The 27,603-nt window shown below is 43.3% G+C and overlaps 1 protein-coding gene across 3 annotated transcripts in view; it reads right to left on the bottom strand.

Moving 5' to 3' along the window:
- The window catches only part of Dock8 (dedicator of cytokinesis 8), a 203,828-nt gene that overhangs the window by 119,259 nt on the left and 56,966 nt on the right, over positions 1–27,603 (bottom strand). For 2 of the 3 annotated variants that reach the window (XM_021151299.2, XM_029472365.1), the window contains 4 exons: positions 24,154–24,329; positions 19,843–19,914; positions 7,018–7,141; positions 5,252–5,467 (listed from right to left, as the gene is read on the bottom strand). In XM_021151299.2, coding sequence (XP_021006958.1) covers positions 5,252–5,467; positions 7,018–7,141; positions 19,843–19,914; positions 24,154–24,329 — 588 coding nt within the window. The remainder of the gene's footprint in view (positions 1–5,251; positions 5,468–7,017; positions 7,142–19,842; positions 19,915–24,153; positions 24,330–27,603) is intronic. The other variant, XM_029472366.1, reaches the window with a different exon arrangement.

The raw sequence follows: 27,603 nt of genomic DNA, 5'->3' as shown, positions 1-27,603 counted from the left end.
CACTCTGTAGCCCAGGCTGGCCTCGAACTCAGAAATCCGCCTGCCTCTGCCTCCCGAGTGCTGGGATTAAAGGCGTGCGCCACCACGCCCGGCCTTTCCAAATTTTTAATGCACATATTTTATTTATATTTACTGTGTGTGTGTGGGAGGTGCTTGTTTTCTTGTGTATTATGTGTGGTACACACACACACACACACACACACCATGGTTTGTATGTAGATATGAGAGGAAATTTTCAGGAGTTGGGTCTCTTCTTCCACTATGTGGTCTCCAGTGATCAATTCAGGTCATTGGGGTCTGGTGACCCTCTGAGCCATCCCACTAGCCTCTTATCAAGAGTTTTAATAAGTAAATATGCTAAGTTTCAGACTTGAAATATGAGTCAAAATAACTATCGATCCTTATAAATAGACACTCGTCTTTGTTTTTTGGTATCCTGAATAGGTGCTAGAGGCTTAAAGTTGAATTATAACTTATATACACATACACAGCTAACATATGCTGACAGTCTAGGTGTAAGACAACTGAGTGGTGACAAGAGCTACCAACCATCGAGTTCTATCCCAACTTTACATTTAAATCTGGTATCTTAACTGTGTTCCTATTATGCCAAGACAAATAATGTTCCTCTTTAAAAGCTTTAATTCACACCCACACAGTAGGCTGTCCAACCCCACTGTGCTAAATGCTCACAGGAAGCCAAAACACTGGGTCATTGTCTAGCTCTCTTTTCCTAGGCAATAAACGGTCAGGGTTCTCTCACCCCAATACAGCTCAGCAGTGCCCTTTTCCAGTAGCAGTTGTCACCTCAGGGTAAGTCTGTATTCCCTTTGGTGGGATGACCCAAGTGGTAAACTCACCCCCACTCCACCCCACCCCTTCCCTCCAGCTCCCATTGAGTGTAACTACTGACTTCCCCTCAGCAGAGGTGAGCTGGGTTCCTGCAGAGGAAGCTGGGACTGTCAGCATGACCAGAGCAGATACCTCTGCAGGGAAGACCCACTCTTTGGGGAAAACATCACACTTAGTATTTCTCAAGGTAGCTTTGGTTTGAATTAGAACTTTTAAAATATTCTTTTTAAATAATCATTCGTTGAGGAAAATTTAAACACATAGAGGTAGATACACTAGTAAAAGGAGCCACCATTTTTGCTCCCTTGGCTCCAACAATACCAGCTCAGGCTGCCTGGTTTTGCCTATACGCTCCCTTGCCAGTTCCTCACATTTAATACTGGATTGTTTAGAAGCAAGTTCCCACACATCAGTATGAAGATATGAAAGTATTACAGTACACATGGGAACTTTTAAAAACATCCGTAGTAACATTATTGACCTAAAGAATAAATCTAAGTTTTACTGTCACAAAATATTTTGGTATCAGTTTGCTAAGTCAGAATTCCTAAGCGCCTTATTTCTGAATTTATTGAGGCTTCACGTGTATCAGGAATAGGAGACAATTCCCAAGTAGCAGAAGGAGGAAATAGGAGGCTTTAGTGGATTCCTGAGGTTTTCATCATCCTGTGTGTGTGTGTTCATGTATGTGCATATGTGTTTGCCTGTGTGCGTGTGTTTATGTGTATGGATGGGTATATGTGTGCTATGTGTTTGTGTGTGTTTGCCTGTGTCTGTGTGTTTGTGTTAAGAGAAGAGAGGGTGGGGTGAGGTGGGGAGAGAGAAAGCATGGTAGTCCTCCATTTGCTGATCCTATGCATTTAGTGGCCAACTCCACATCTGACTCCTGTGATTTTGTTATGAGGTCCAGTGAGTACCCTCCTCCTCTGTTTAAAGTCTTTTTTAGTTGGGTTCCATCACTTATAACCAATGGACTACCAATAGGCTACTCAGTGATGTGGGGTGGAAGAAGGCCATCTTTGTAAGGATTAACACAGAGGATGCCTATCACAGGATGGGTCTGAATTAGGCAAGGGCTTACATGGTGAAAACTTGGTAGCTAAATCCTTTGACCTTTTCTACAGCCTCTTAAATTTTCAATGAAAGAGTTTGCCCTTCTAATGTTCTTTACTAGGAAATAAAATAGTGTAACATAAATATCTCGTGTCATTAAAAATATCAACATTTATAATTCTTTTAGAGGAGACAGAATTCACCTCTGGGCCATAGGACTGTCTCAGCAAAAGTTCAAGTGACCAGCACAAACACTGTTTCTTTGAGAATGACTTCAAAATATTAAAGGGCGGTGTAGAGGCTCTCAAGCATTTTACACATTCCAGTTTACAAGTGGCTTGGTATGCTAATTACACCACATTCCTCTCCACTCAATAAAAGCAGCCACTGGGACCTCAGGTAAGATAACTTCCAGCCCCCATCTGAATTTCTGCACTGTCTCAAAAGCCATAAAACAAAGCTCCACACACAGTTGGTGGTTCATTCTTGGATCCAGTTGGACTGGACATCCTCCCACTCGGTGCAGGGAGACTCTGACGGTGAACGTGAGTCATCCTCCTGTCCCCTCCTGCACTTTCTTCTCTCACGGGATGGCCACCACAGTGTCTTGTGTTACACCAAGCGTCTCCATCATGGAGATGGGCAGAAAGCAAGGAAGTAAAGGTCAAATCTGTTAGATCCAGTATTTCTTGACAAATCTGATTTTTTTTTAAAGTCTTAATGTGAATAAAGTTGAAACATTAGAAGAACTGACTGTTGAAACACAGACGTCTGTGTTTCAACAGTGTGTGCTACCACCCGGTTGTTGTATGCAGGCATGTAAGCAAGCACTCAGACTGGTAAGGCCTCTGCTTTCTCATTTAGTTCATCTGCTGAATCTTGAAGAAATTGCTTAAATACTTCCATTCTTAGACCCTAGTTCAAACAAACTACAGTGATGATAATATTGCCCAAATTCTTCCTAATTAGTTTTAAAATAAATATTTAAAATTGATAATAAAATTATATTTATGGGATAAAATGTGATGTCATATGTGTTCATTGTAAAAAGATTTTTGTTTATTTGTCATTTGGTTTTCAAGAGAGGGTTTCCCTGTGTAAGCCTGGCTGTCCTGGAACTCGATCTTTAGACCAGGCTGGCCTCGAACTCAGAGATCCGCCTGCCTCTGCCTCCCAAGTGCTGGGAGTAAAGGTGTGCGCCACCACCAGCCAGCAGCAGCAGAGTCTTATGCATTACCTTGCCAGTTTATCATTTTGTTTGGTGGTAAGAAAGTTAACTTTACTCTGATTAAAAATGTATACTACCATATCACTAATAGTGCTTCCATACAGTAAAATCCAGGGTTCCCGTTTAACAGAAACTTTCTTTCTTTTGATCAATATCTCTCCCTATCTGTCCACCCACAAGTCTTAGTCACCTCCTCTTTACTTTCTCTTTATGAAATCCTCCCCCATCCTACCCCTGTGTGTGTGTGTGTGTATGTGTAAAGTATATGTGTGTGTGTATGTGTGTGTGTGTGTGTGTGTGTGTGTGTGTATACTTGCCCATGAAGGTCATGGGTCATCATTAGATATCTTCCTCTCTACTTTAGTTTTGCGTGATACTCTTTCACTGAACCATTTCGGTTAGATTGGCAGTGACTCCAGGCTCCATCTGTCTCTGTGCCCAGGGCCAGGGTTATAGACCGGCGCCACAGTGTGCAGAGTCATGGAGGTGCTGGGGTCCTTACACCTATGCAGCCAACACTTTACCCACTGAGCTGTCTCCCTAGCCCCCCCAAGGCACTTACTGATTTATTTAATGAGGAGCAATCTATTTTCCAATGTGTCAGCTTACTCTTTCACTTTTCCATTTATTTGTTTGTTTGTGCTGGGGGCAGGAGGCGGGGGAGGACAGAGAACAACCTTTGGGTGTTGGTCTCTGGGAACAGAACTCTGATCATCAGTGTGCTCCATCGTTCCGGTCCCAACCTACTTACCTTTAATCTGCTTCAGACAAAACTGCAACTAAAACAAATAGCTCAGAAACTAAGAGGATTGGAAACTAAAGATAAAAGAGAAGTGACTGGGGGTGGTGGTGGGGGTGGTAAAAGCAAGCTGCCCTGCTCCCTGGTCATCAGAAGTGTGCAGGCAAGGGATGCTGAGGGCTTGAGGGACTGGGGTGGCGCTGGATGACAGTGCTGCCATGGATTTGATGCTGCATCTCCTTCCTGCTGCTTGGTGTGGTTTCCTTACAGGTCAATGGGAAGTAAATCACAGGGAGTTGGGTGGGAGCTGAGAGGTCACAGGAGCAGCAGCCTCAGCGGAGTGGGTTCAGGCTTTCTGATGTCTTGCTTGATCCAGGGACCAAACTTCAAAGATTTACATCTATAGACAGGTACCATTTATCTTTCACGCAAAAGTCCCCCAAATCCTATTCATTTTTGTCATTTGTCCGTGCATGTTTTTATGAGGACACCTGGGCAGGCGTGTGCCTCAGTGGGGATGTGGAGGTGACCGGACCATTCTATGGAACCAGATCTCTCCCATCACTTTTATGTGACTCTGGGGATCCGACTCAGGTCTCCAGGTTTGCCTGCTAAGCACTCTTGTCCACTGGGCCATCTCTCTAGCCTCCAGCTCTTGGTTCTTGCAACTGAACTTTATATAAAACGTGAGCATCAGAGACAGGACAGCTGTCTGTCCTGGGGAGACCCGGGAGTGTAGGGATCCTGACAGACAAAGGGAAAGGCTGAAAAGAGCACACAGCACACAAGGAGTCAAAGCACAGAAGGCTTGAAAGATGAGTGCCTCTCAGGCCATCCAAAGTGCTCCAGCAAGTAACCGCAAGCAACGTCTAAACTGCTCTGGGCCAACTTCAGTAAATGAAGAGGTGGGAAAACAGGATTCGAAAGCTTCACACACTAGGAGCATGGCTGTGATTATCTCTGCCCAGAGCGTATTCAAAGCAAGTGTCTCTACTTGCTCATTAGGGCCACGGGGGAAACATCTTAACAAAGCACTTAATAACACCAAGCTTTAAGCAACAGTGTGTTTCTGTTGGCTTAGTTGTGAAACACACCCCTAAGTAACTGGACAGTTAGCTCTGAATGATATACTGTATGCAGACCCTTGAAATGTTCAGGAAATTAAAGTACTATGAAAATTCTAGCTAGTTATTGCTATAGAAATCCCATTGGTATGATGATAAATAAGGGGCTCTCCAATAATACAAGTGTGCTGAAGTGAAAAAGAGCCACACAGTAAGCATACAGATAGTCACGCTGTTCTACAGTGTCAGAGAGCAGAAAAATACTTGGATTCCCTGTTGTCACCAATATCCTCCCCTATGGAAACCCTCACTCACCTCATCCACGGGCGGATAGAGGGCGAAGAGCTCAGCCGGCCGATTGGTCTTGCGGGCCTCCTCCTTCTCCTTCTCAAAGTCCTCAGCGCTCACAAGCTGGAGCAGGTTTTCCAGCCGCTCATCAGGCTGCAGGCTGCGGAGGTCGAAGTCACAAGAAGTGAGGGGGCCCTTCCCAGACACGTCACACAGCACGTTTAAGGGACGACGGGGTCCTGTCTGTTAGAGAAAACAATCGGTCTATATGAGGGTCAAGATTCTCATTTGTCAATGAGAACTAGACTCAGGGATGCCTCAAGGCTGCTCCAGTAGGGGTCTACAGAAGCTCCAATCTCAAGGAATTTCTGTTTGTTTGTTTACTTGTTTTAACAAACGGAAGACTTGACAAAACTGTGTTTGGCTTTCCGGTGGGACTATCCTGAAGTGCGACGTACTTTCTCTCCTAGAAGCAGGTCATTCCTCACCAGTTAGGTAAGCCAGTCCTGAGCAGTGATTTGAAAACATCACTGTGTTCCTATCAGTCATTGGCTGAAGCCAAGTCTCTTAGGAACTGTGCTCATGTCTCAGGCTGGAGCAAACAGAGCTAGGACAAGGCACAGCACAGAAGAGCCTGGACTTCGAATGGATGGAGGGACATTTTTCTAATCAGCTTCAGAGCTTGAGTTTCGAGACTAGAAAATAACTCTAAGGCGCCTTCAAAAAAAAATGTATATACACTCTAAGGCTGAGTGCTAGGTTTACAAATACAGACATATGGGATTGGGATACACGTATCACAGGATTTTAGTAATGGTTATGGGAGCAAGCATCAAAGAAAAACCACACCAGCTCGGCAACAGCTTATAGGTGCAATGGAAACTCATCCACCCCTGTTTTCTCTGTTTTCTCACCTACAACATCGGCCTGAGGGATGAGCACACCAACTTAAAAAACAGTGCATCATTGCTAGCTCTTCTACATTTCTGTTCTAAAATACACACAGCCTAAAATACATCATCTCAGTCATCTTTTGGTAGGGTTAAGTACTTTCATTCTATAGAGCAACCATCCTTTCTTTCCATACGATTCTTTACATCTTGTAAAACTGACACTCTGTACTAAACAGTAACTCCCCGTTCCTTCCCAGTCGCCTGGCAACCACACTTGATGCCCCATTCTTCCACAATGGACACTTGATTGCTTCCATCTTTTGGCTACTGGGAGTAATGTTTCTATGGACATGGGTATATGCAGCATAAACTTAATCAACTATTACCACCTTATGAAAATAGTGGGAACAGCAGTCATAGTAGCCAGGATTTATTGGACACTAGGCATTTATTATCTTTTCACGTTCTGACTCACTCCATACTCATGTCATCTCATGAGATACTTAGTGTCATCCTTGGGAAAACACTTAGTGTTTTCCAGGGAAGAAATTAAAACCCAGAGACGTTAATGATGGAGCCCAGGGATCACTAAGAAAGGCCAGGCACTCTGAAGATGAAGGCTTTGACTCATCCTGGCTCTAACAGGGAGGGGCCTACTGTCGGTCTTTTCCCCAGCTATAGCCCCTTCACTTTTTCCATTTTAATCACTGTGCTTTGGGGTTTCTATTTGAATCCTGGTTTCTGCAGCTAGCTACAAACCAGTTTGAGGAAAACAGTCACTGACTCAATGGTGGAGTTCCTCCTACTTGAAGACTTTTATTCTAGTTTTTAAAAACCTGACAGCACGCCTTGGGCAGAGCCATCTGTCACCTGGTAACCGTGTTTGTTGACAGGAAGTACCTGAGTGTCCGGTTCACTGCACTCCAAGGTTTCTGACTCAAACGTCTGCTTCTGAAGCGACTTCTGAAAATCTCTGCGAGATCCAGTCTTTTTAAAGCTGCAAAACTCTGAACTTCCTTGGTTTCTTTCAGCGTTGGCATGATTTGATTTGGAGGGAGACGGGGAGCAGGAGAGAGGGAGAAAGAGGCAACGCATTAGATTAAAAATAAAGTAACGACACAAGGGGGGAAGCAGCGCAGAGGCTCCACAGAGGATGACTTGTGAGGCTTCCATCAAATGACGCACCCAGCCCTCACACAAGGCTCTGTTGTAGCCACATAGGAACTGGCCTCCTGGCTGGCCCATTATGAAAGGCAGGGACGCCTGGGAAAATGCCATTGGTAGAGGTGTGGTCACTTCAGCTGTGGGGCACTTGGCTCCAAGCTCAAGTTGAACTGTGACTGCAGTGTAAGAGGCTGAAATAAATCTAGCCGTGTGCAGAAGCAGCAAACAGAGAATGTTTCAAGATAAAAATAGAGGAAGCCATTTCAACTCCACATCAATGTTCTTAATAATGAGTAAGAAAAGGAGGACACCGCGAAGGAAAAAATATACAAAAATAATGTATGCACCGACATTCGTTGCTAACGCTCACAGACCCACTCTGGAAACTTCAGGAGAACGCTGTCTACGGGATGGGAATATAGGTCAGGGTCAGTGGTCAGGCTCTTGCCCAGCATGCACGAGGGCCTAGATTCACTGGTGTGTGTTCCCATTCTCCCTCCCTCCCTCCATCCCTCACTCCCTCCCTCCTTCTCTTTTCTCCTTCCTGTCTATCTCTCTGTCTCTGTCTGTCTGTCTGTCTGTCTGTCTCCTCCACCACCCTCTCTCTGGGAAGAGTCTAAAATAGAATGGCCAAGACAATTACTGGAGAAGTAAGACCATGATAGAGAAAGCAGAAGCTCTAATTTGTCATTTCAGAGCTATGGAAACCAACACATACATTGCCTATTTTTCTGACTGAAAGGCTTCTTGGAAAACGTATATACACACCTAATTTGTGTGCTTTATTTTTTTTAAAGAATTTTATTTATTTTGTTTTATGTATATGAGTGCTCTATCTGCATGAACACCTGCATGCCAGAAGAGAGCATCAGATCACATTATAGATGGTCATGAGCCACCATGTGGTTGCTGGGAATTAAACTCAGGACCTCTGCAAGAGCAGATATTGTTTGTAATGGCGGAGCCATCTCTCCAGCCCATGCTTTCTGTTTTTACTGTAAAGACCACAGTGCAGGCTGGTAAAGGGGCATGCAGTGAGGTTAGAATTTATTAGGCAGGTCAAATAGCCTACAGGTAAAGACAGACCTGTAGGAAGCTAGCAAGGATTCAAACACCCTTTGTAAGGCTCTGAAAGGGATGGGCACTGCAGGAAGAGAGAGAGGGGTACAAATAGCAGGTACTAAAGGTTCACTGTGTTAGGTATGGCAGTTCGTTGTATTAGGTATAGTAGTTCACTGTGTTAGGTGTGGTAGTTCACTGTATTAGTTAAGGAGGGAGGAGATGCCCCAGTGCTTTAGCAGGGAGGCCAGGACTTCTCTTGATTTTATGGTGCTCAGAAAACAAAAAAAAAAATGTTTTTGAGAAAAAGTGACAAAAAGTCTTGAAGCTTTCTACAAGAGCAACCTGGCAACTATTCTAAGCCTGGGTGACTATGACTGGTGGCCTTCACTGTCCCTTGGCCATTTGTGTGCCCAATCCAATCTAATAAGGCTGGGTAAAAAGCAGGCTGAATTAGGAACTAAAAAAGAACAGAATGACCATAAACAAATAAGAATAAGTACTTAGGAAAAAAAATCAAGAAAAATGACTATAATAATTTCTGATTTGGCATTCCTAAATATCTGAAAACAAAAATGAAAGGTGTGTGTATGTTTGTGTCTGTGTGTGTGTGTGTGTGTGTATGTGTGTGTATGTTTGTGTGTGTGTGTGTGTATATGTGTGTGTGTATTTTTAGTTTCAGTTGTTCTGAGTTTGTAAATGAAGAGTCAATGATAACTAACCAACATTTATTTTATAAAATTTACTGTCTTTTAACAGAGCTCTTTGGGAAAAGACCCGTCCTTAAGTCTGCCAACTTCTTGAAAGTTATTCTCAACCAGCAAGTCTAGGGAGCCACATGGAGGGGATGGCAGTCCTTGGTGCATAAAGGAAGAAAACACCCTGGGTGGGTAGCAAGGTGGGGCCACAGGAAACGGTGCTTACCACCAAGACTTATGGCTTGAGTCTGATCCCTGGAACCCAAATACGGGAAAGAGAGAAGTCACTCCCGCAGGTTGTTTTGTAGCCTCTGCCACACCCTGTGACCAGTTCCCAAACAGCCACACTACTCACAAATAAATAACAGAAAAGGTGAAAAGAGCTGCGGGTGATGTAGTCCTGCACCTTGTCTACTTGAGTAGACACTACTCTACTACACTGTGAGTGGTCTAATATCCCGGGAAGAGGAAATAATTAAACTAAAGTAGTGGCAAATATAGGCAAATAAGAAATATTGTCTTGCAATTAGACCCAAATGAGAACACACTAGGCCTGTGGTTATTAGCTCTGTAATGCCCTATGTGGAGCAGGAAAAAAAAAAAAAAAAAAAAAAGACTAGATACTCACAGCAATCCCTCTGAATCCATTCTAACTCCCCACGATGGTATCTACAGTTACTTTTTTAGGACCCAGGCCCTCTAAAGAGAACTGAATCTAAGAACAGGTTCAGTTTATAAGCTCCTTCTCAAGGAGAGATTAGATTTATAGAGAAACAAACAAACAAACAAAACAAAACTGGAGAAGCAGCCAAAAGACCTACATGGTGTTGCTGTCTTAGCAACCAGAACTGCACTCTGTTAGCTTGCCTTTTTCCCCCATCTTATAAACTACATCGATCTCTAAGAGTGTCTACTTATAAGCAAACACACACACACACACACACACACACACACACACACACACACTTTAGCCTTTGGGACTTGTCCTTTCGAAAGCAGTAAGACCATTGTGTTCAGGTTGGAGTCAGAGAAACGTTTCTCTCCTTCCTCATACTCTTCAGCATCCACTTCCCCATCTTAAAATCTCAGAAAGTCGAGCCGGGCATGGTGGTGCACGCCTTTAATCCCAGCACTCGGGAGGCAGAGGCAGGCGGATTTCTGAGTTCGAGGCCAGCCTGGTCTACAAAGTGAGTTCCAGNGGCAGGCGGATTTCTGAGTTCGAGGCCAGCCTGGTCTACAAAGTGAGTTCCAGGACAGCCAGAGCTATACAGAGAAACCCTGTCTCGAAAAAAACCAAAGGGGGAAAAAAAAAAAATCTCAGAAAGTCACAGTGCTCTTCTTGGAAGCAGGGGTAATGCTGGCTGGGGAGAGGCAGGAGCTGGCAAGCACAGAGGTGACTCATTCCAGAAGTGCCAGCATGGAAGGAGCCACCACTGGGTAGGTAGTGAGACCGCTGGCTCAGGGCCTCTGGCTACAGGCATCTCAGCCTAGTTGTCCCACCCTGGCAACCGACTCAAACAAAGCCAAGTTCCCATTGCGCCCGTGTGAAGACACAGGAAGATGGGGAAATAGGCAGACTGGGAGAACAACTGTCCACACAGAATGAATACAGCCATCGCTTGCCAAACTCTGTCTTAAACACCTTTCTTACACACTCAGAAACGCCCCAAACCCAAAGATTTCTTGAAAGTGTTCTCTTTAGAGGCCAGAGTATGTAGCAGGCAGAATCTGGCTAAGTGAGAAAGGCCTGAACTCAGATGCTGATCTGGGCAGGTGGCCTCATGTCGCTGAGCCAGTTTCCTTGGGTATAGAAAAGGGGACAACTGAAGTTCATTTAAGAGTTTATTGTGAGGATCAGAGAATAATTATGTCCTCTTCTCTCCCATCCCTTCTCTCTCCGGCTCCCTTTCCTTCCCACTTCTTAAACACTCTCTCTCCTTTCTTTCCTACTCTCCCTATACAACTAGGTGTTAAAACCTTAAGATACATTGGAAAAAGGCAGCCATCTGTCTTGGAGGTGGAGAGTAGCCTGGGAAATCCAGAACTGGAACTCGAATTCAGGATAGGGTACGGAAAGCATTTATTATGAAAGTGCTACCTTCACAGAGGGGTGAATTGGAGTCTAAATAGTGCAAGGAAGATATCTGAGCATGGGCAGCCAGGAGCACGCCCATCACTGAGCCCGAGCCTAATAAAGAAGCATTTATAAGAAGGGACACCTGACAGGAGGTGTCAGGCTTGGGCATCCTGGTACTGTGTCAGTGCAAGAAGAGGCTCATCTGGGTAGGGGTGACAAGTCCAGTGTCAGAATCAGAATAGGAGGAGGGGGATGACTGGGGTGGAAGAGAATATGGGTAATGGGTATACAGAGGAAGATCAGACAACTTAGTAGGAACATGAAGGACACGGGAGCCATTTTTTGTCAAACAAAAGAATTAAAATATCAAAGGGAGAATGCTAAAGCAAACACTGTGAAGTCAGATGTCCATGCCAGCAAGAACTCATGGTTTCCACTCTCTTCACTGAAAGTGCGTGAAGAGGAAAACCTTAGTAAAAATGAGCACACTTAATATATACAGCTTGGCTGCTGAGTACCACAGCCCACCAAACCATGGCAGCCTCTGAGAGCCACTGCTAACTCTAGGAGGAAGACGGGGAAATCTAAGAGTTTCTGGAATATCTCATGTCAGGGGGGAAGAATGCCATCAATGACTGCTGGGGCCATGTAAACAGGACATAGGGGTCAGTCAAAGAGCATGGCTCCAGTCAGACTGAAGATAGTTTGACCATTGAGATATGCATCAGACATGAGTGAAATCATTCAATAAAGTGGAAAATTATAGATCCATATTGATAGAAAGAAACTGAAGGTTTGATAAGGAATGGGATATCGTGACAATTAAACCCAAAGGGAGGACCATTCTATAAAATAGCTGGCCCATAATTTCATAAGGCAGAGAAGTAAAAATATATACTGAGAGTGTCTTCTCATGTGAGCAAGGCTAAGGGCATGGGGTACTTAAGCACACTGTGCAACTCAGAACTGGATCCTTGAAGGAACATTCTTTGGCCATTTGATGAAAAATGAAATCTGAAGATTAGTGGTATTGAAAAATTTATATGTATTTGCAGAATGTGGGGGTTATATGGCAACTATCCAATGGCAAATGTACTTGTTTGTAACAATTACACACTAATGTAGGCAGGGTGGTGGGGATATCAGGTAGGGAACCTAGTCTCACATGATTAGTGGTGAGGAGGAAGGGGGTCTTCGTTCTATATGTACAATTTTTTTTTTTTACAAATTTGAGGTTGTCTCCAAATACAAGGAAAGCAGTGTGTCAGACACTTGGCGCTGTGGTTGAAACTACAGGGACCCCAATCAAGTCCCCTTTACCAACTCATACACAGTTCTGCAGCTGCTGTGAGCTTAGCAATTGTCAACTCACCTTACCTTCCTGTCCCCCAGGCCAACCTATAACTTTGGCTCCATGGTGGTTATAAAGATTGGCATTGGAAGACAATAGTCCCATACTTCACAGTAGGATAGCACGACAACTTTCCAGTCGCGTTCCTCTTCGCAACACTGATGCAGTCCAAGGCTAAATATGATCCGAGATCCACCCCCATCCTCAGCAGACTCCACCCCAGACTTTTTCTGAAGACCAACACTTGAGAACCACAGGCATCCGAACCCCTGCCCTAGCTTCTGCTTTTAGGGTTCTGCTAATGATGACAGTTACACGCCAGCTGTCATCGTGAGCATCCGTGACAACACTGCTAGGCTGATGAATGCTCTCTAAGTCCAGACACTTACTTCACAAACACATTGAAGGCTCCTAGTATTTCTGCAGAATGACTTTGTTTTTGGAGGGGATCTGTACTTTAGCTGTCAGAAACAGGGGTAGAGCTCTGCAAAGAACCCATTTTAGCATTCCACTTGTAGGATGCTACAAAGCCCTGAATGAGTCTGTTGTCCTGATTAAACTCATGGCACCCTGCCGCTCCAGGTTTTAATGAGATCCTCGTCCGTCCTACATGTACTGCTAGGGTGGATACTTGCTTGTTAAGTTTCATTCATTCTTTTCATTCGTCAAATGTTTATAACTTTAATTCTCTTGGGAATAAGGTACCAAGGAGAATACATACAGTTGGGAGCACCTGGCCCCAATGAAGTCAGTCTACTATAAAAGCTGCCACAATGGCCTGGGAGGACACAGGTAACCAGAACTTAATGCACACTGACACAAAAGCTTCCAGGGAAATATCAACAAGACGTTTTAACAACTCACAGAAGGCTGTGTGTGACAGCTTCTGGCCACCCCAGCGAAGGCTTGGTAGAAGAAGCCTTTGACCAGGGCCTCTGCCGAGGAGGTCTAGAGCAGACTGTGATGGTGTCCCCAGCCAGGTTACTGCTTGTTAGTTACCATGTAGGCTGATGAGCCTGGCTTGCTCTCCATGCTTTAAGAAAGCAGAGCACCTTGACAGCCGGCACAACAAATGTGTGTCATAATAAGCAATTATTGATCGGGGAGACATTTTTATGGTGTTTTGGGAGTAACTGAATTATAGGCACTGAGGTGTTCAATTTTTAATTGTTTACCAGTTCACTGGGAGTAAAAGTGGAGCAATAAAACAGATGATGCCCTGCTCCTTGAGGTGCCCACTCTCCTTGTGCGTGACCTTCCTGCAGCATCACCTTAATCACTGGGGATGAAAGATAAAGTCCAGGGACTTTTATGATGCTGCCCATAACACCCATGAAATGTTTCACTGTCGCTATGGATAATACACCAAAAATAAACAGCACGTAAACACATTTAATCACTGGAGAGTTTGACTCACCACCACGTCATGAAAACACTCTGAAGTTAATCACCCCGGCTTCATTTAGAGAAAACGACAGGGGAAATTGCGCTTAAAATCCCTACTATCCCCCCAAAGGATGCTATCAAGCATAAATCGGCACAAAATGATGAAGGCACATGAGAACAGGATAAGAAGTGAACACAGCCCCACATGAATCATCCCTTCTGTGCCTCGTATCAAAGCACACCAAACACAAAGGACTGAAAAACTGTCATCTTCATATAAACGTGGCAGATTAGGCATGGAACATAGAAAGAGCTCTATCCAAGGAGGCCTTGCAGTCTAAGAATCACAGGTAAATAGTTCCAGGAAAAGAATATAATTTCTGGGCTTGTGAGATAGAACAGTAGGTAAAGATGCTTGCTGCTAAGCCTGACCTCCTGAGTTCAATGCCCTGGGCCCACATGGTGGAAGGAAAGGGCTTCTTCCTGCAAGTTGCTCTGACTGACTTCCATATATGTGTATGCACACAAATGCACACACACAGACACACACACACACACACACACACACATGCACGTGCACATGTGTAGAAAAACAGAAAAAGGTGAATATATTTCTACAAAAAGAGATCATGCATTTTACATAATTCATTCTTTCCCTTTTGAGTGATAAAAATAAGGCTAGACCTCTCTTTTGCCCTTTACAGCAGCACCATCTATCTGATTTAAACGTGCCAACGACAGGACTTGAGTGGCAAATGCCCACAGAGTGAGGAGAGGGGGAGGAGTGGCCATTATCGTGCACCTCTGCCCATTAAGTGGAATTCAAAACCATTACTGGAGAGAACAAGGGCATAAAAAACTATCTCTAGACTTTACAGAGAGGTGTAATAGCAGCCAGGAGATAATTGAGGGATAAAGGAGCTGACGGAACCAGTGCTTGACTGCATGGTTTTAAATGACAAAGATGTTCATGGAAGGCAAAATGGCTTCACTAAGATCAGACCTCTCTGCAGAAAGCAGGCTGCCGCCCATCCCCAAAGCTCAGAAAACTATATGGTGTAGTCTGAGGGTTATTTCCTTGATACACTAACTGGAGTGTCTTCACATTCTCTTAGAATGTCATAGAAGTAGAACTACTTTCTGGCTGGCTTACTTTACTTAGCATAATGAATCTGGTGTTGTCTGTGCAGTAGTTTAAATATCCAATCATCTTGCTGAGTGGTATCATTGTCTGCACTTAGCAGAGTTTGTTTTCTCATTACCCTATTGAATACATTCAGTGTTGTGTATAATGTTGGCACCTACAAATAAAAATGTTATAAGTATTTGCATACTTTTATATGAACATATGTTTTTGCTTCATTTAATCAAATCCCTAGAGATGGGACTTCATGGTATGTATGGGATAATGTGTATATATAGATATTTTACATTTACATAAATATGTATATATAGTTGGGCTTTTGGTCTATAGGAATAAGATCCAAATATATGAATGGTAGAAGTAATCAGAACATATTAGATGCATGGGTCTCTTTTCTACCTTCAGAAATAGTCAGTCATGGGTAGAGCAAATGTTCTAGAATTTTTCATTATGGGAAGAGGAGACAATTACATATTCATCAACAGAGAAAGAACCATAACTCATGGGACCTTCCTGTCCTCTGAGGAAATCAAGGCAGTCTTTCAAAAAAAATGGCCTAGTTCTCTGAAACAAGATGATCTCAAAGATATTATTGAAAACTATGATATATGCTTATCACTTACAAAAAGAGACATCGGTGAGACATGAGGACTACAGGTGGAGACCATGGGGATGATGGAGACAAACCACAACCAGTCAAAACAGAGTTGTGAAGTCCAGTTCCAATGGATATATCTACAAAACAGCTCCCACGCCTAATGCCTAGGGAACATTTCAAAAGGCATGTGAAAAGACTGTAAAAGCCAGAGGATCAGGGAATTTGTTATAAAATTTGATCTCTTAGTAACGTCAGAGCTACTACCCCCCATAAAGTCTCACCAACATGACTGCCTAAACATGAGCTGACAATGACATCAGTAGGCATGCCAAAGTGGACAGGAGAAAGTCCACAGTGGCTATGACATGCCTAACAGATGATGGGAACCAAACACAGGGCCTCTGAAGAGCATGGGTACTCCTAACTGCTGAGCCACCTCTCTGTGCTATGGACAGGAAGGGGCTCATGAAGCCCTACTCTTAGCTAAGGAACTACTGTAGCTGATGGCTGCTGGGAAAGAGAATCCTTTTTCTTAGGGACGTTGTGGCTGATACATTGCCCATGCCCTGGTTGATCCACCCACATCCATGTGCATACCATCAGCACCAAATGGACTGAGTGGTAATTAGAGCAAAAGAAAAAGAAAGGAATAAACGTTGGAAGGGGTTTCCTTAGCCGGGGAGGTGTCCAGGGGAATAAGGTATAAATATGATCAAGTTACATTGTATATATGTTTGACTATATATTACCAAAGAATAAATTAAAAATATGTTGTTTTAAATGCTGTATTGAAAACATAGTAGGTGATGAGTGATGAAGGGTGCCTGGATTTTCCCCACGAATAAAGCATTATGGGTACACACAGTGAATGAATGACTCCTGGGAGAAGTGTGTGTTGGAAGAAGTTGAGTATGAAATTGTAATTTTCATACTTAGTATTTCAGATTCCTAGTACCAGAGAATCAAATGTAGGGGTAGAAAAGTTGCCCTTCTATAAGACACCAGCCAAAGACTGTCAGAAACTGCCAATGAGTGTTGGAGTTGGAGCCTTATCTCTGCCCACTGGCTTGGGTGAAGAAGGAGACTCATCCAGGACATGAGTGCGCTGAGGAGTCAGCCAACGCTAATCTCCATCCCAAGTCTGCTCGACAGACTAGAAACAGATATTGGTTTCATAAGAGATAACTGCATGGATAATCATTGCTTCTGAAAAAGAAATGGGACACGCATCGGAACAGAAATAACACTCGAGTTGGCTGAAGGTCAAGACCCATATTTTAATCCCAAACCAGACATTTAAACATGACACCAAAGATAAAAACCTTAAGGAAACTACCAATATGGATTTAATTACATAAATCATCTCAAGTGTTAAAATATAAACAATATCTAAGCTATACCTGGTAAGGAACTTATATGGTGAAAGGTGCTGGGGAGATTACACAGCAATTAGAGCATTTGCTGTGAAGGCAAGAAGATCAGAGCGTAGATTCCCACAATCCACCTAGAAGTCTCAGAAGGTGAGGACAGGGGATCCCTTAAGCAAGCTAGTGACACTGGCCATATTTGTAAACCCTGGGTTTGATTGAGGGACTCTGCTTCAATGTGTAAGATGAACAGATAATTAAGGAAGATTTCAAACACCAACCTTGTGCATCTTCACGTATGTGCATACACAATCACACACACACACACACACACACACACACACACACACACACACACACACCCCATACCATTAAAAGGAAAAAAAGTTTGTTTGTGTTCTGGTTTTGGTTTTGGCTTTTGAGATAGGGTTTCTTTGTGTAGCCCTGGCTGTCCTGAAAGTCACACAGTAGACCAGGCTGGCCTTGAACTCATAGATCCATCTGCCCCTACCTCCCAAGTACTGGGATTATAGGAATGCATCATCATTGCCCCAAAAAGGAAAAAAAAAGTTATCTAAGGTTTTACAAAACCAAATAGCTCAATAGAGTTGTTCAAATTTCTTAAGTAGTACACTAAGGAAAAAATTACTGGTGGCCATCAAATATATGAGGAAAAAATGTTCAATCAGATAAACAAAGAAAATGTCAAAAACCTTTCACAATTCTTTCACAAAATAAAGTATTTTATATTTGCTAATATTCAACATTTAATTCATATATTGATTACATCTCTGGTCTATTATTAAGTCTTAAATTTGTGCATATATCTTAGGCACAGAAATTATAGTTTTTCCCCATAGGGGAAAAAACAATAAATGTGCACAGGGCTTTAGGAGAAGGACATTGCTACACTGTACAAAACCTAAGTACAAAAACAAAAACAAAAAAATTAAGATTTGCCTAAACATGTGACACACATACACCAACCAATCATTACTTACTGTGTTGAGGAAGAATAATTAAAAATATAGACAGGGAATCTTCCCTTACTTTGAAAATTCAGGCTAAAAAATAGTACTAGAGTTTGATGTAGTATTTATATAAACATACACAACCAAGAGATTTGATTCAATGCTGGTATATCACTGTCAAGTATGCTTATCTACAAAGAATGAAGTCCATTCATTTTGGTTTTGTCTCTCTACAGTTTCTAAATTTCTACCAGGAGCATTCTAAAGTCTTTTTTTTTTTTTTAAGTAAAATTTGCGGAAGACAGAAAAGCATCCCGAGAGTCTGTGCTGGTGGGAGGAGGGGCAGGCTCAGGGGTTCAAATAGAAAATAAATCTGAAGACCAAATTTAGTCCAATGGACCTTTCTGTTTATTGCTCCTTCTTGGATTTCTTTTTTAGAACTTTAAATACCCAGAAAAGTACCTCTGATGATAACATTTTGGAGTCTGAAAATAACTTGTTCTGAAGTCTCTCATTTATCAGAAGCAGGGCTTAATCTTATTTGCCTGGCTGGCGAACTTTGCTTTCCACTTGCGTTCTAAGGGACCACGGACTGGGATGCAGCTTTGCCATCACTACCTTCTAGGAGTGAGTCTCTTTCCTCTGCAGTTACTGGAAACAGGATGCATACTTTTCTTTACTAAGAAATAAAAATAATCCAGCACAGATTCAATGGCGCACTTACAGGAACTGGATAAAACCCAATGCCAAGAGTCTTTTTATCTATCCCTGAGAACAGTAATTCCTACAAGTGTCGGGAGAGGGGGAGGCTGCCTTCCGCAAGCTGCTTATGTCCCAGAGGCTGACATCTATCTAGTGTGTCGAGCCTCAATCTGTAGACCCCTGCAGCCTACTTCCCAGCACACACATCCACATATATGTGCACATGGACACAGGGTGTGGATTCTGTGTGTTCATATGCTTCTCACGAGACTGTGCTGTGAAGGTCATGACCATGGAGACAGACAGAAACTTCTGAAAAAAAAAAAAGTCATAAAATGTTTGATTAACCCAGAGATAAAAATGCTCTCCATGGAAGACTAGCAAGGACTTTGTTTTGGGGGGTCACAAATTCCAACGGCATCTTTGAACCTGAGGCCAAGTTTCAATTCATTAACTATCTTGTCTCTAGGAGTTCATCAAAATAAAAAATGAAGATTAATAAAAAAAAAACCCAGAAAGTCAGTTTGTTTGTTTTTATGAGACATCGTCTTGTCCTGCTGCTCAGGCTGGCTTTGAATTTTTAGGTCCAAAGTATATCCTCCTGCCTCGGCTTCTTGAGTAGTTGTAACTGTATGTATGCTCTTCTGTGCCTGGCTAACTCTATCTATTTATAACTTCTAAAAAGGCTCTACTCTTCATGTTTAGAATGTGATTTTCTTCCCAACTGAGTAGATAAACAGACTGCAGTACATCTGTACAACGCAAGATTTTTTTTTTCAGTGATAATAGAAAACAAGGGATGAAGCCACAAGGGGACAAGATGAAGCAAGCTGAAGTCCAAGACCATGAAGAAGACTGGCACAGACCAGTGAGGGCTGGAGCAGAGACAGGTGGAGCGTCAGGACTCTCACAGCAGCAAAACCCTTTTGTTTGATGCTGCAAGGGCAGAAGCATGTCATGCTTTTGTCAAAGGCCATCAAGTATATAGCTCAAAAAGCAATGGCAGGACTGGAATGTCGCCCAGTGTGTGTCCAGCACAAATGACGCTCTGAGAGGGAGAATATGGGAGATCTTAAAGCTTTCTGTTCAATTTGTCTGCAACCCTAAAACCCCTCCAAAAAGCCATTTCATTTGAAAAAAAAAATCAATAGTACAAAATTTACATTTATATAAATTAGCATTTATATATAAAGAGGGGATAAACTTACTTCCGGTTCACAATCAGCCACTCTCGAATATAGGTCTGAACACAGTCTCTGACGTGAGGATCCAGTTCAACTCTAATTAGGTGAAACATAAGATAAAAACAAGTTATTACTGGGAAAAGTGATAAAATAAGTCATTTCCACAATCAAGCGACACACCCCATCTCAAGTCTGTGTCAATAAGAACGTTAGGGATGTTCTTGCCCACTCGTTTCAAGTGTATGGAGTATTCCCAAGGCAATGATACTTGTGTTTTCATTAAACAAATATGTTGTTGTTTTATGCTCTGTTGAGTTTCTTTGATATAGAGAATTGCTAAAGTACATCTGTGCCTGAAGGCATTAAGACATTCCTAGGGAGAAACAGCTATAATTAAACACCAAACATGAAAAATAGGTTCAAATAGTTATTTCTAACAGTTATTTTATTTTCTTTTGCTTTTGTGTGATTTTTGTTTGGGCATGTGTGTTTTCCATTTAGAAAGCCAAGAACAGCTGCCTTGGGCTTTGGTGGCTTTGAAGACTTAGTAAGTGTTGGATTTCTGTCATACCTGTTGAGGAATCCATCACTAGAGATATATGTTTCACAGTCTTGCAATCAGAAATAATGACAGTATAAAGCTCTTGGTATTGTTAGAAATACATTAGTACTAGACATAAATAGGCCTAAGAGCTAAAAGATTCTCATTTGACTATTTTTGCAATTATAATATATTATTTTCCCTTTTCCTTCCTCTGAACTCTCCCATGTTCTTAGTCAAACTCATGGCCTCTTTTTCTTTAATTGTTGTTATACCTATAAATGTATATGTGTGTATACATATATATGTTCATAAATACAACTGTCTCAGTCCATATAGTGTTACTTGTTTATGTATGTTTTCCGGGATGGCCATTTGATATTGAATAAGCGATTGGTGTGCTCTTCCCTGGAGAAGATTATTTCTCTGGCTCTCAGCATTCCTTAGCCTCCTGCAGTTCTTTGTCTAGGGTTGAGGCCTCTGGGCTTTCTCCCCTTCCATGTTTCACTATAAGTCTTAATTTTTGCATTTGTGAGACAGGGATGGAATAATTTGGATGTTGGATGGCCTCCAAAGGCTCACCTGTTGAAGTCTTAGTCTCTGGCATGACATAATTGAGAAGTGGTAACTCTTCAGGATGGGGGTAGACCAGGCTGGCCTCGAACTCAGAAATCCGCCTGCCTCTGCCTCCCAAGTGCTGGGATTAAAGGCGTGCGCCACCACACCCGGCCAGGATGGGGGTCTTATGAAAGGTCTTGAAGGGGACCGTGGGACACTACTCTCTTCCTCTCTGTCTTTTGCACCTGGCCATGAAGGGGTCACAACTTACTTCTCTGCTATGGTCTCTCATCACAATACTTTGTGCTACTGAATGGCCAAAGCAATGCAGCCCAAATAGCCAGGGGCTGAAAGCTTCAAAGTTGTGAGCCAAAATAAATGTTCCCTCTTTTTAGTTGATTTATCATGGATATTTGTTACAGTAAAGGGAAACTGGCTAACACAAGGAGGCAGGACGGAACTCACCCATGGAACTGTTATCCATCCAAGATGAAATTCTGCAAAGGCTAGATAGGAGATCTCTTAGCCCTGACTGCCCAACCCTCAGCTCCATTCCTCATTGACTCTGTAACCTGATGCATTCCTATCATCCAGCCCTTCTCTGTCTCAGTTTCTTCACCAGCAAGTGCTGATGTAATAAGAGGACCTCCTTCAGAGAATCACGACGAAGATTTGATGCTAACACACAAAGTGCTTGAAAGGGTGTCTGGTGCACGGTAAGAGCTCTGTGCTAGCTAAGACTTAGATAACATCACTATGTACTTAACATGTCTCTATTCAACAAGGCAGACACTGCTGTTCTTCTTGTTGTACAGAAGAAGGAGGTGTTATGGACATTAATCCAAATCATAGACCAAATGGCCAAACCAGGACCTGCAGGACCTGCAGGCCCAGACACATAACTCCCACTACTCAATATAGCTTCTGAGGGAAGCACAGGACAGTCACTTAGAGTCACTAATAGCTACTCCCATGGTAGCCAGAATGCTTTCCCTGTCTGCCTTTCTTATTACAGAAGACTTTGGCAACAACTGAGATAGTACAGGCTGCCTGAAAGTCATCAGAGAGGTAACACATTCCCTGTAAGTCACAGCAACAAAATGGTATCTCACCTACCAAAAGGCTCTAGAAAAACCTGCCTTCTTTATCAAAATTTTAAAAGTCCTTCTACCTCTAAACTTCCTGTATTCTATACCAGTTCTTCTAAGATTCTGGCCACATTTAAAGATAAATATTCAGACAAATAAATAATATAACTCTACCAAAGATGAAGATGTGTTGTCAATATTCAAACCACACTTGAAGAAATGGGCTGACACTAAGAAAACTGTTCCCCAATAATGACAGAGACCAGGTTTTTGGGAAAGGAATATTTGTAACATGGAGTAGAGCTGCACACATGGCTAGCTTGCTGTGTGAAGGAAAACTGACTCAAGAAGAGAACGGGACTTTCCATGTCCCAGCTGTCAACACCTGTGCTGAAACACAACCTAACAGAAACACCTCAGAGCAAAGAGGGCAGGCACCATGTCTCATACTCTACTTTCTGGGACTTTCTGGGAAATACTCGAAGACTCAGAATGTTCAAGGGAGCATTTTGGTTTAAAATGAATGAAAATTAAAGGCACTCGCTATTTCCAGTGAGGAAGGGGTGTTCATCCTACGGCTGCTCATGTTCCATTCAGACATGAGTCTACGGTTGCTGGACAGCGAGCACTAACGTCCACGCCATGCTCAGCAACGCAGCTCTAAACAGTTATTTGAATATTCATTTTACACTGCTTCTGCTGTGTCTCCCTTATATGAAACTTCTGTAGAGGAAGGGAGTTTCCCTTCCTCATCTTTTAATCTCAGAACTCAACAGATGTTCAATAAACGTACACGGAAACTTAAGTTACTAATTTGATCCAGGCCTTTGTACAGAAACAAATAAAAAAATCTTAACAATTCTTTTACATTCCTTTATTTTATGTATGCTTGTGTGTGTGAGTGTGTGTCTGTGTGCATACATGCATATGCACATACACCTATATGTGGCAATCAGAGGACAATTTGAATGAGTCAGTCCTGGGAAATGTCTTTCCTGCTGAGCTATTCCTGGCCCATAAAATGCTTTTGAGAGAGGCATTTCCATACTTGTTATGAGCACTCTTGGCACTCTGTAGATAGAGACCATGAGGCTTCTTGAGGTCATGTGACTAGCCCATGGTCACTAAGCTGGCACCCAGAAGTCCAATTCTAGGGCCTGTAATCTTCACTTTTTTTGGACTGTCCCACCCTGTTCCACTGCATCCCTTAAACTGTGTCTTAGCTCCCACAGGGCTTTCCAAAGCCTTTGGCTAAACCAATTTAGAAATCGTGTACATCTGCCTACCATATGTGAGGCCTGTGCTAGGTCCTCAGCACCACAAAACAAGCAAACAAACAAACAAGCAAACAAACTCTACATCTAGGGAGCAATACTATATGTACTATATATTTTAGTGGATTGAGTAGTTTTGCTCCTTTTAAAATGTGTGTGTGTGTGTGTGTGTGTGTGTGTGTGTGTTGTGTGTGTGTGTGCTGGTGAGTGTGTGCGTGTGCATGCGGAGGCAATAAGTAGATGTTGGGTACCTTCCTCAATTCTTTAGTTTTGAGGGAGGGTCTTTCAGTTGAACCTGGAGCTTACTAAGTGGCTAAACTGGCTGCCCAGCAAGCCCCAGGGATACCCTCTGCCCCTCTAGCACTGGAGTTAAAGTACATGCCTGTCACCGTGCCTTGCTTTTTCTGGGGGTGCTGGGGAATCTGAGCTCAGGTCCTTGTGACATCTCCTTGGGCCCTAAAATGTTTGTTTTTTTTTTTAAATTAAAATAATTATTAACTTCTTTGTAATTCTAGAGATCAAATCTGAGACCTTGCACATGTTACACACACATTTTACTGCTGCTCTGTAGCCCCTCCCCCCCAGCCCTCCCCCAGCCCTCCCCCACCCCCATCCCAAAGTTTGCTTCTTTTCCAGAGTATTTCAAAACTGGGCATGCTGGTGCGCACCTTTAACTCAGGCACCACGGAGGCAGGAGCAGGAGGGCTGTGACTCTGAGTTCAGCTTAGGGTACTTGGCCGTTTCAAGTAGAAAGAAAGAAAGAAAGAAAGAAAGAAAGAAAGAAAGAAAGAAAGAAAGAAAGAAAGAAAGAAAGAAAGAAAGGGGTTCAGAATCAGCACCCTTCCCATCTCATATTTTCCAAAAAATAATTTACCCTTCCTCTGGCAGAGAGTGCTGCAAAGTCCTACATTCTTTGGGTGTGAAGGCCACATGCAGGTCGTCATCAGTGAGGTCCCCCAGCTCCTGGGCCAGCTCTGCATCCAAGCTGTTTAAGTGTGTCATCACGAGTCCTTCAAAGTCCACTGGCTCGACGGGCTCATAAAGCTGAGGCTGGAGGGAAAGGGAGGGGAGAGGGTCGTTCCCACCAGGCTTCCTGGTGGAGTAGACAGACACACAGGCACGCAAGTTGGTGGATATCTGCCCTGCCCTCCCCTTCAACCCAGCGTTTTCACTTTTAGCCTAAATGAAGCGACTGGAGGAGCTGTCAAACTGCAATTGTGACAGGAGAGGTAAAGAAAGGCGGTAGCAGAAAGTCAAGTCACAACACGATGAGTAATTAAAATCCCTCCCCAAGGCAGAATTTTTCTAGGCTTAATTGCAGCCTGATGAGGAATCCTGAGGAGATCCAAAATGAGATCACAGGCTTTGAGGAATTTTTATAATTTCTTCTGCAAAATCTCTCTGAGGCTATGCTTTTGTTTACCCAAACACAGTGAAAAAGAGAAAGAAGGCAATTCCCCAGAAAATCAGGCAAACGTAGCACTCCTCTGGCTGTGCGCTCAGATGCAGTGTTTCCCTTGGCCTGAGATGCCTGTACACTGCTGCTCAAAGCCAGCAGCTTAGACACAGTCCCAGCTGACCTGGAGCCAGGCTTGTGGCTAAACCCCTCTATGGCTGAGGCTTCCAAACACTACTAGTTGGGAAGAAACGCACAGGACTGAATCTGGGCGAGCAAACCCTGAGGATCTGCTGAGGAAAGCTGTCCCATCTTCATTTCATACTCCCACGGAGAGGGTGGAGGGGAGGGGGAATAGACAGGATAGAAACCCAGGGTAACTGAAACAATGTTGCTCTTCAGTTGATAGTATTAAGAACCGGCAACATTTTTGCCAATCCCGCATTAAACAAAATACATCTAGCCCGTGGCATGCAAAGATCCAGGAACCACTGCCTTAAGGCAGTGAGAGCCACTTAGATCAAGGAAATTGGCCCAGAAATAACAAGAGCAGTAAAGTAGAGGCTACAGCTCTCTGCGGTGCTTCTTTACAGCAGAATGTGTGGACACAGCCCAAGTGAACGCTGCTCCGTTGTTCAGTGTTCTGTTCGCAATCCCCAAAGCATCACAAAACAAAAGCCACAAATTCTGGACTTGTCCTATGGGAGGGCCAGCCTGAAGGAAGGGCTGACAAAACTGGTTTTTCATCCCCTTGAGCCCACATACCAGCAGGTCTTAAGCTGGGGTGGAGGAATAGTGCTGTTGAAGAGGCAAAGGGCAAAAGGATGCCAGAATGTAACTATGGCTTTCACTGTCTCCCTTTCCCTGAGACAGGAACAACTTCCTCCCGAGAGAGAAGATACAGCTGCCGGTGATGGCAATTCTTAGCTGTCAACTTGACTATGTCTGGAATCAACTAAAACTCAAGTAGCGGGGCATACCCGTGAGAGGCTTTTCCTGATTGGCTCATTGGAGATAGGAAGAGCTACCTTATAAATCCAGATCATTTGAGGTCATATGACTCACCCTAAATCTGGGTCACACCTTCGGGTAGCAGCCCACAGAAAAGGGCATGGAAGAAGGAAGCGTTTCCTTGTTACCCGCTTGCCCGCACTCTCTCTGATCTCATGTCTCATCTCCCCTGCTGCTGAGGCATTCCTTTATCAGGTTTAGAGCTTGCTTCTTTGGGATTCCAAAGTACATTAAAGTCCAGTTGAGAACCTAGCCTTGTGGCCTGAACAACTGCTGGACTGTCGGCCTTTCTGTCAAAAGACAGCCATTGGTGGACTAGCCAGACTAGCCTGTAAGGGGATTTAATACCCCCTTAAATAAATAGATATTTATTCTACCAGTTCTGCTCCTCTAAGGAATCCCGAGTAAATCTACTACCTACTTCTGGCCCAGATTCTTTTAGATGGCTGACTTACAGAGCACTCACTATCTGTAGGATGTAATGAAGGCAGAGGAGAGCTTGACAGGATGAACTGAGAGCAAAGAGATCCCTTCGATCATCAGGAGGCAAGAAGACAGGAAAGTATCCCCTGGTTCTGACTATAGCCTGAAGTCAGCTGAGGAAGGGACCACAGTCCTCATGGGCCTTTTCAAGTCAGTCTCACTAGAATCCAGCGGAATATGCATGTTAGCTATGCTCAATTTCAGATGACATTCTCCCCAGAACTTCTCAGGGGATTGGATGCTCAGATATAATAGTAAATAAATGAATGTCAATGTAATGTCAATGTAATGTAAGTGTATTATGAGGAACTCAAGCACGGGTAATGAAAAAAGCTTTAAAGGCACGGTAGAATACAGTTATGCTTAGTGAATGAGCACAGAGCACTGGAAAAAAAAAAAAAAAAAAAAAGGCCAGTCTAGCTAAAATAAAACCCAGCCATGTTCCTGAAACTTGAAGCTAGCTGTAAAGGTGAAAACTCAGCAACTGTTATAGGACAGATAGACCAAGACCAGGAGCAGATGATGGTCTGACCCATCATATGCATGCTCACTGAGCCTCTACTGAATTTGGTATTAAGATACAGAGAGCATGGGGCCACCCTCTATTCAACCACTGGATAATGATGTTTAACCTTCCACACACATAGACAATAAACTCAAACTCTTTATGTGTGAACATAGTCCAGGAGTGGAGCAGGCTGTAAGCTCAAACTGTGGGACAGAATCATGGCTAGACGATGCCTCTCTAGAACGCATCAGCTGGCACTTGGGGACCTCTCTTCTTATTTCTATATAGAAGCTGATAAGGTAATGAGTCTCCTCATTCCAGTGTGATAGAAAGTTGTCTTGCAAGTGGTAATGGGTGCAGATTCCAAGTTCTCTTAACTTGATAGACCTTCAAACTGTTTATCTTCCTGCAAGTTCAAATAACAGCCAGGCATCAAACAATCAAATAATGGCCAAGAATCTGTTCTCTAGAGTATCTATAGCTTTAATCTCATGAGCAGGTTTTACCATGAGGCAATCACCACAAACAGGAAGAAATAAATGCTTACACAGCACCCATAAGTATGTGTGCATACACACACACACACACACACACACACACACACACACACACACATTTGTCAAGTACTGAAGAGCTACAGCTGCAGTGTACTGCATGACGGATGAAGTCTGAGCATGCGGTAAGGTAGCAGTTACATTGGATCTTCAGCTCTTTGGCTTGCAAGGGTCCAAGTCTTTCCTTGACCACTCTACTCTGCTTTCTCCTCTCTTCTGTCTTCTTGGTCAGCAGAAAACAAAAAGACCCTAGTTTAAATGCCATGATCCAAAGCGATTTCAAGATTATCTTTGTTTAGGTGGCAGGGGGAGGCTGTGTGTGAGTGTGTGTGTGTGTGAGTGTGTGTGTGTGTGTGAGTGTGTGTGTGTGTG

This window comes from Mus caroli, chromosome 19 (genome assembly GCF_900094665.2).
Source record: "Mus caroli chromosome 19, CAROLI_EIJ_v1.1, whole genome shotgun sequence".
Taxonomy (NCBI): Eukaryota; Metazoa; Chordata; class Mammalia; order Rodentia; family Muridae; genus Mus; species Mus caroli.
Note: the sequence above shows the minus strand (reverse complement) of the source record. Positions and strands in the feature narration are given on the sequence as shown.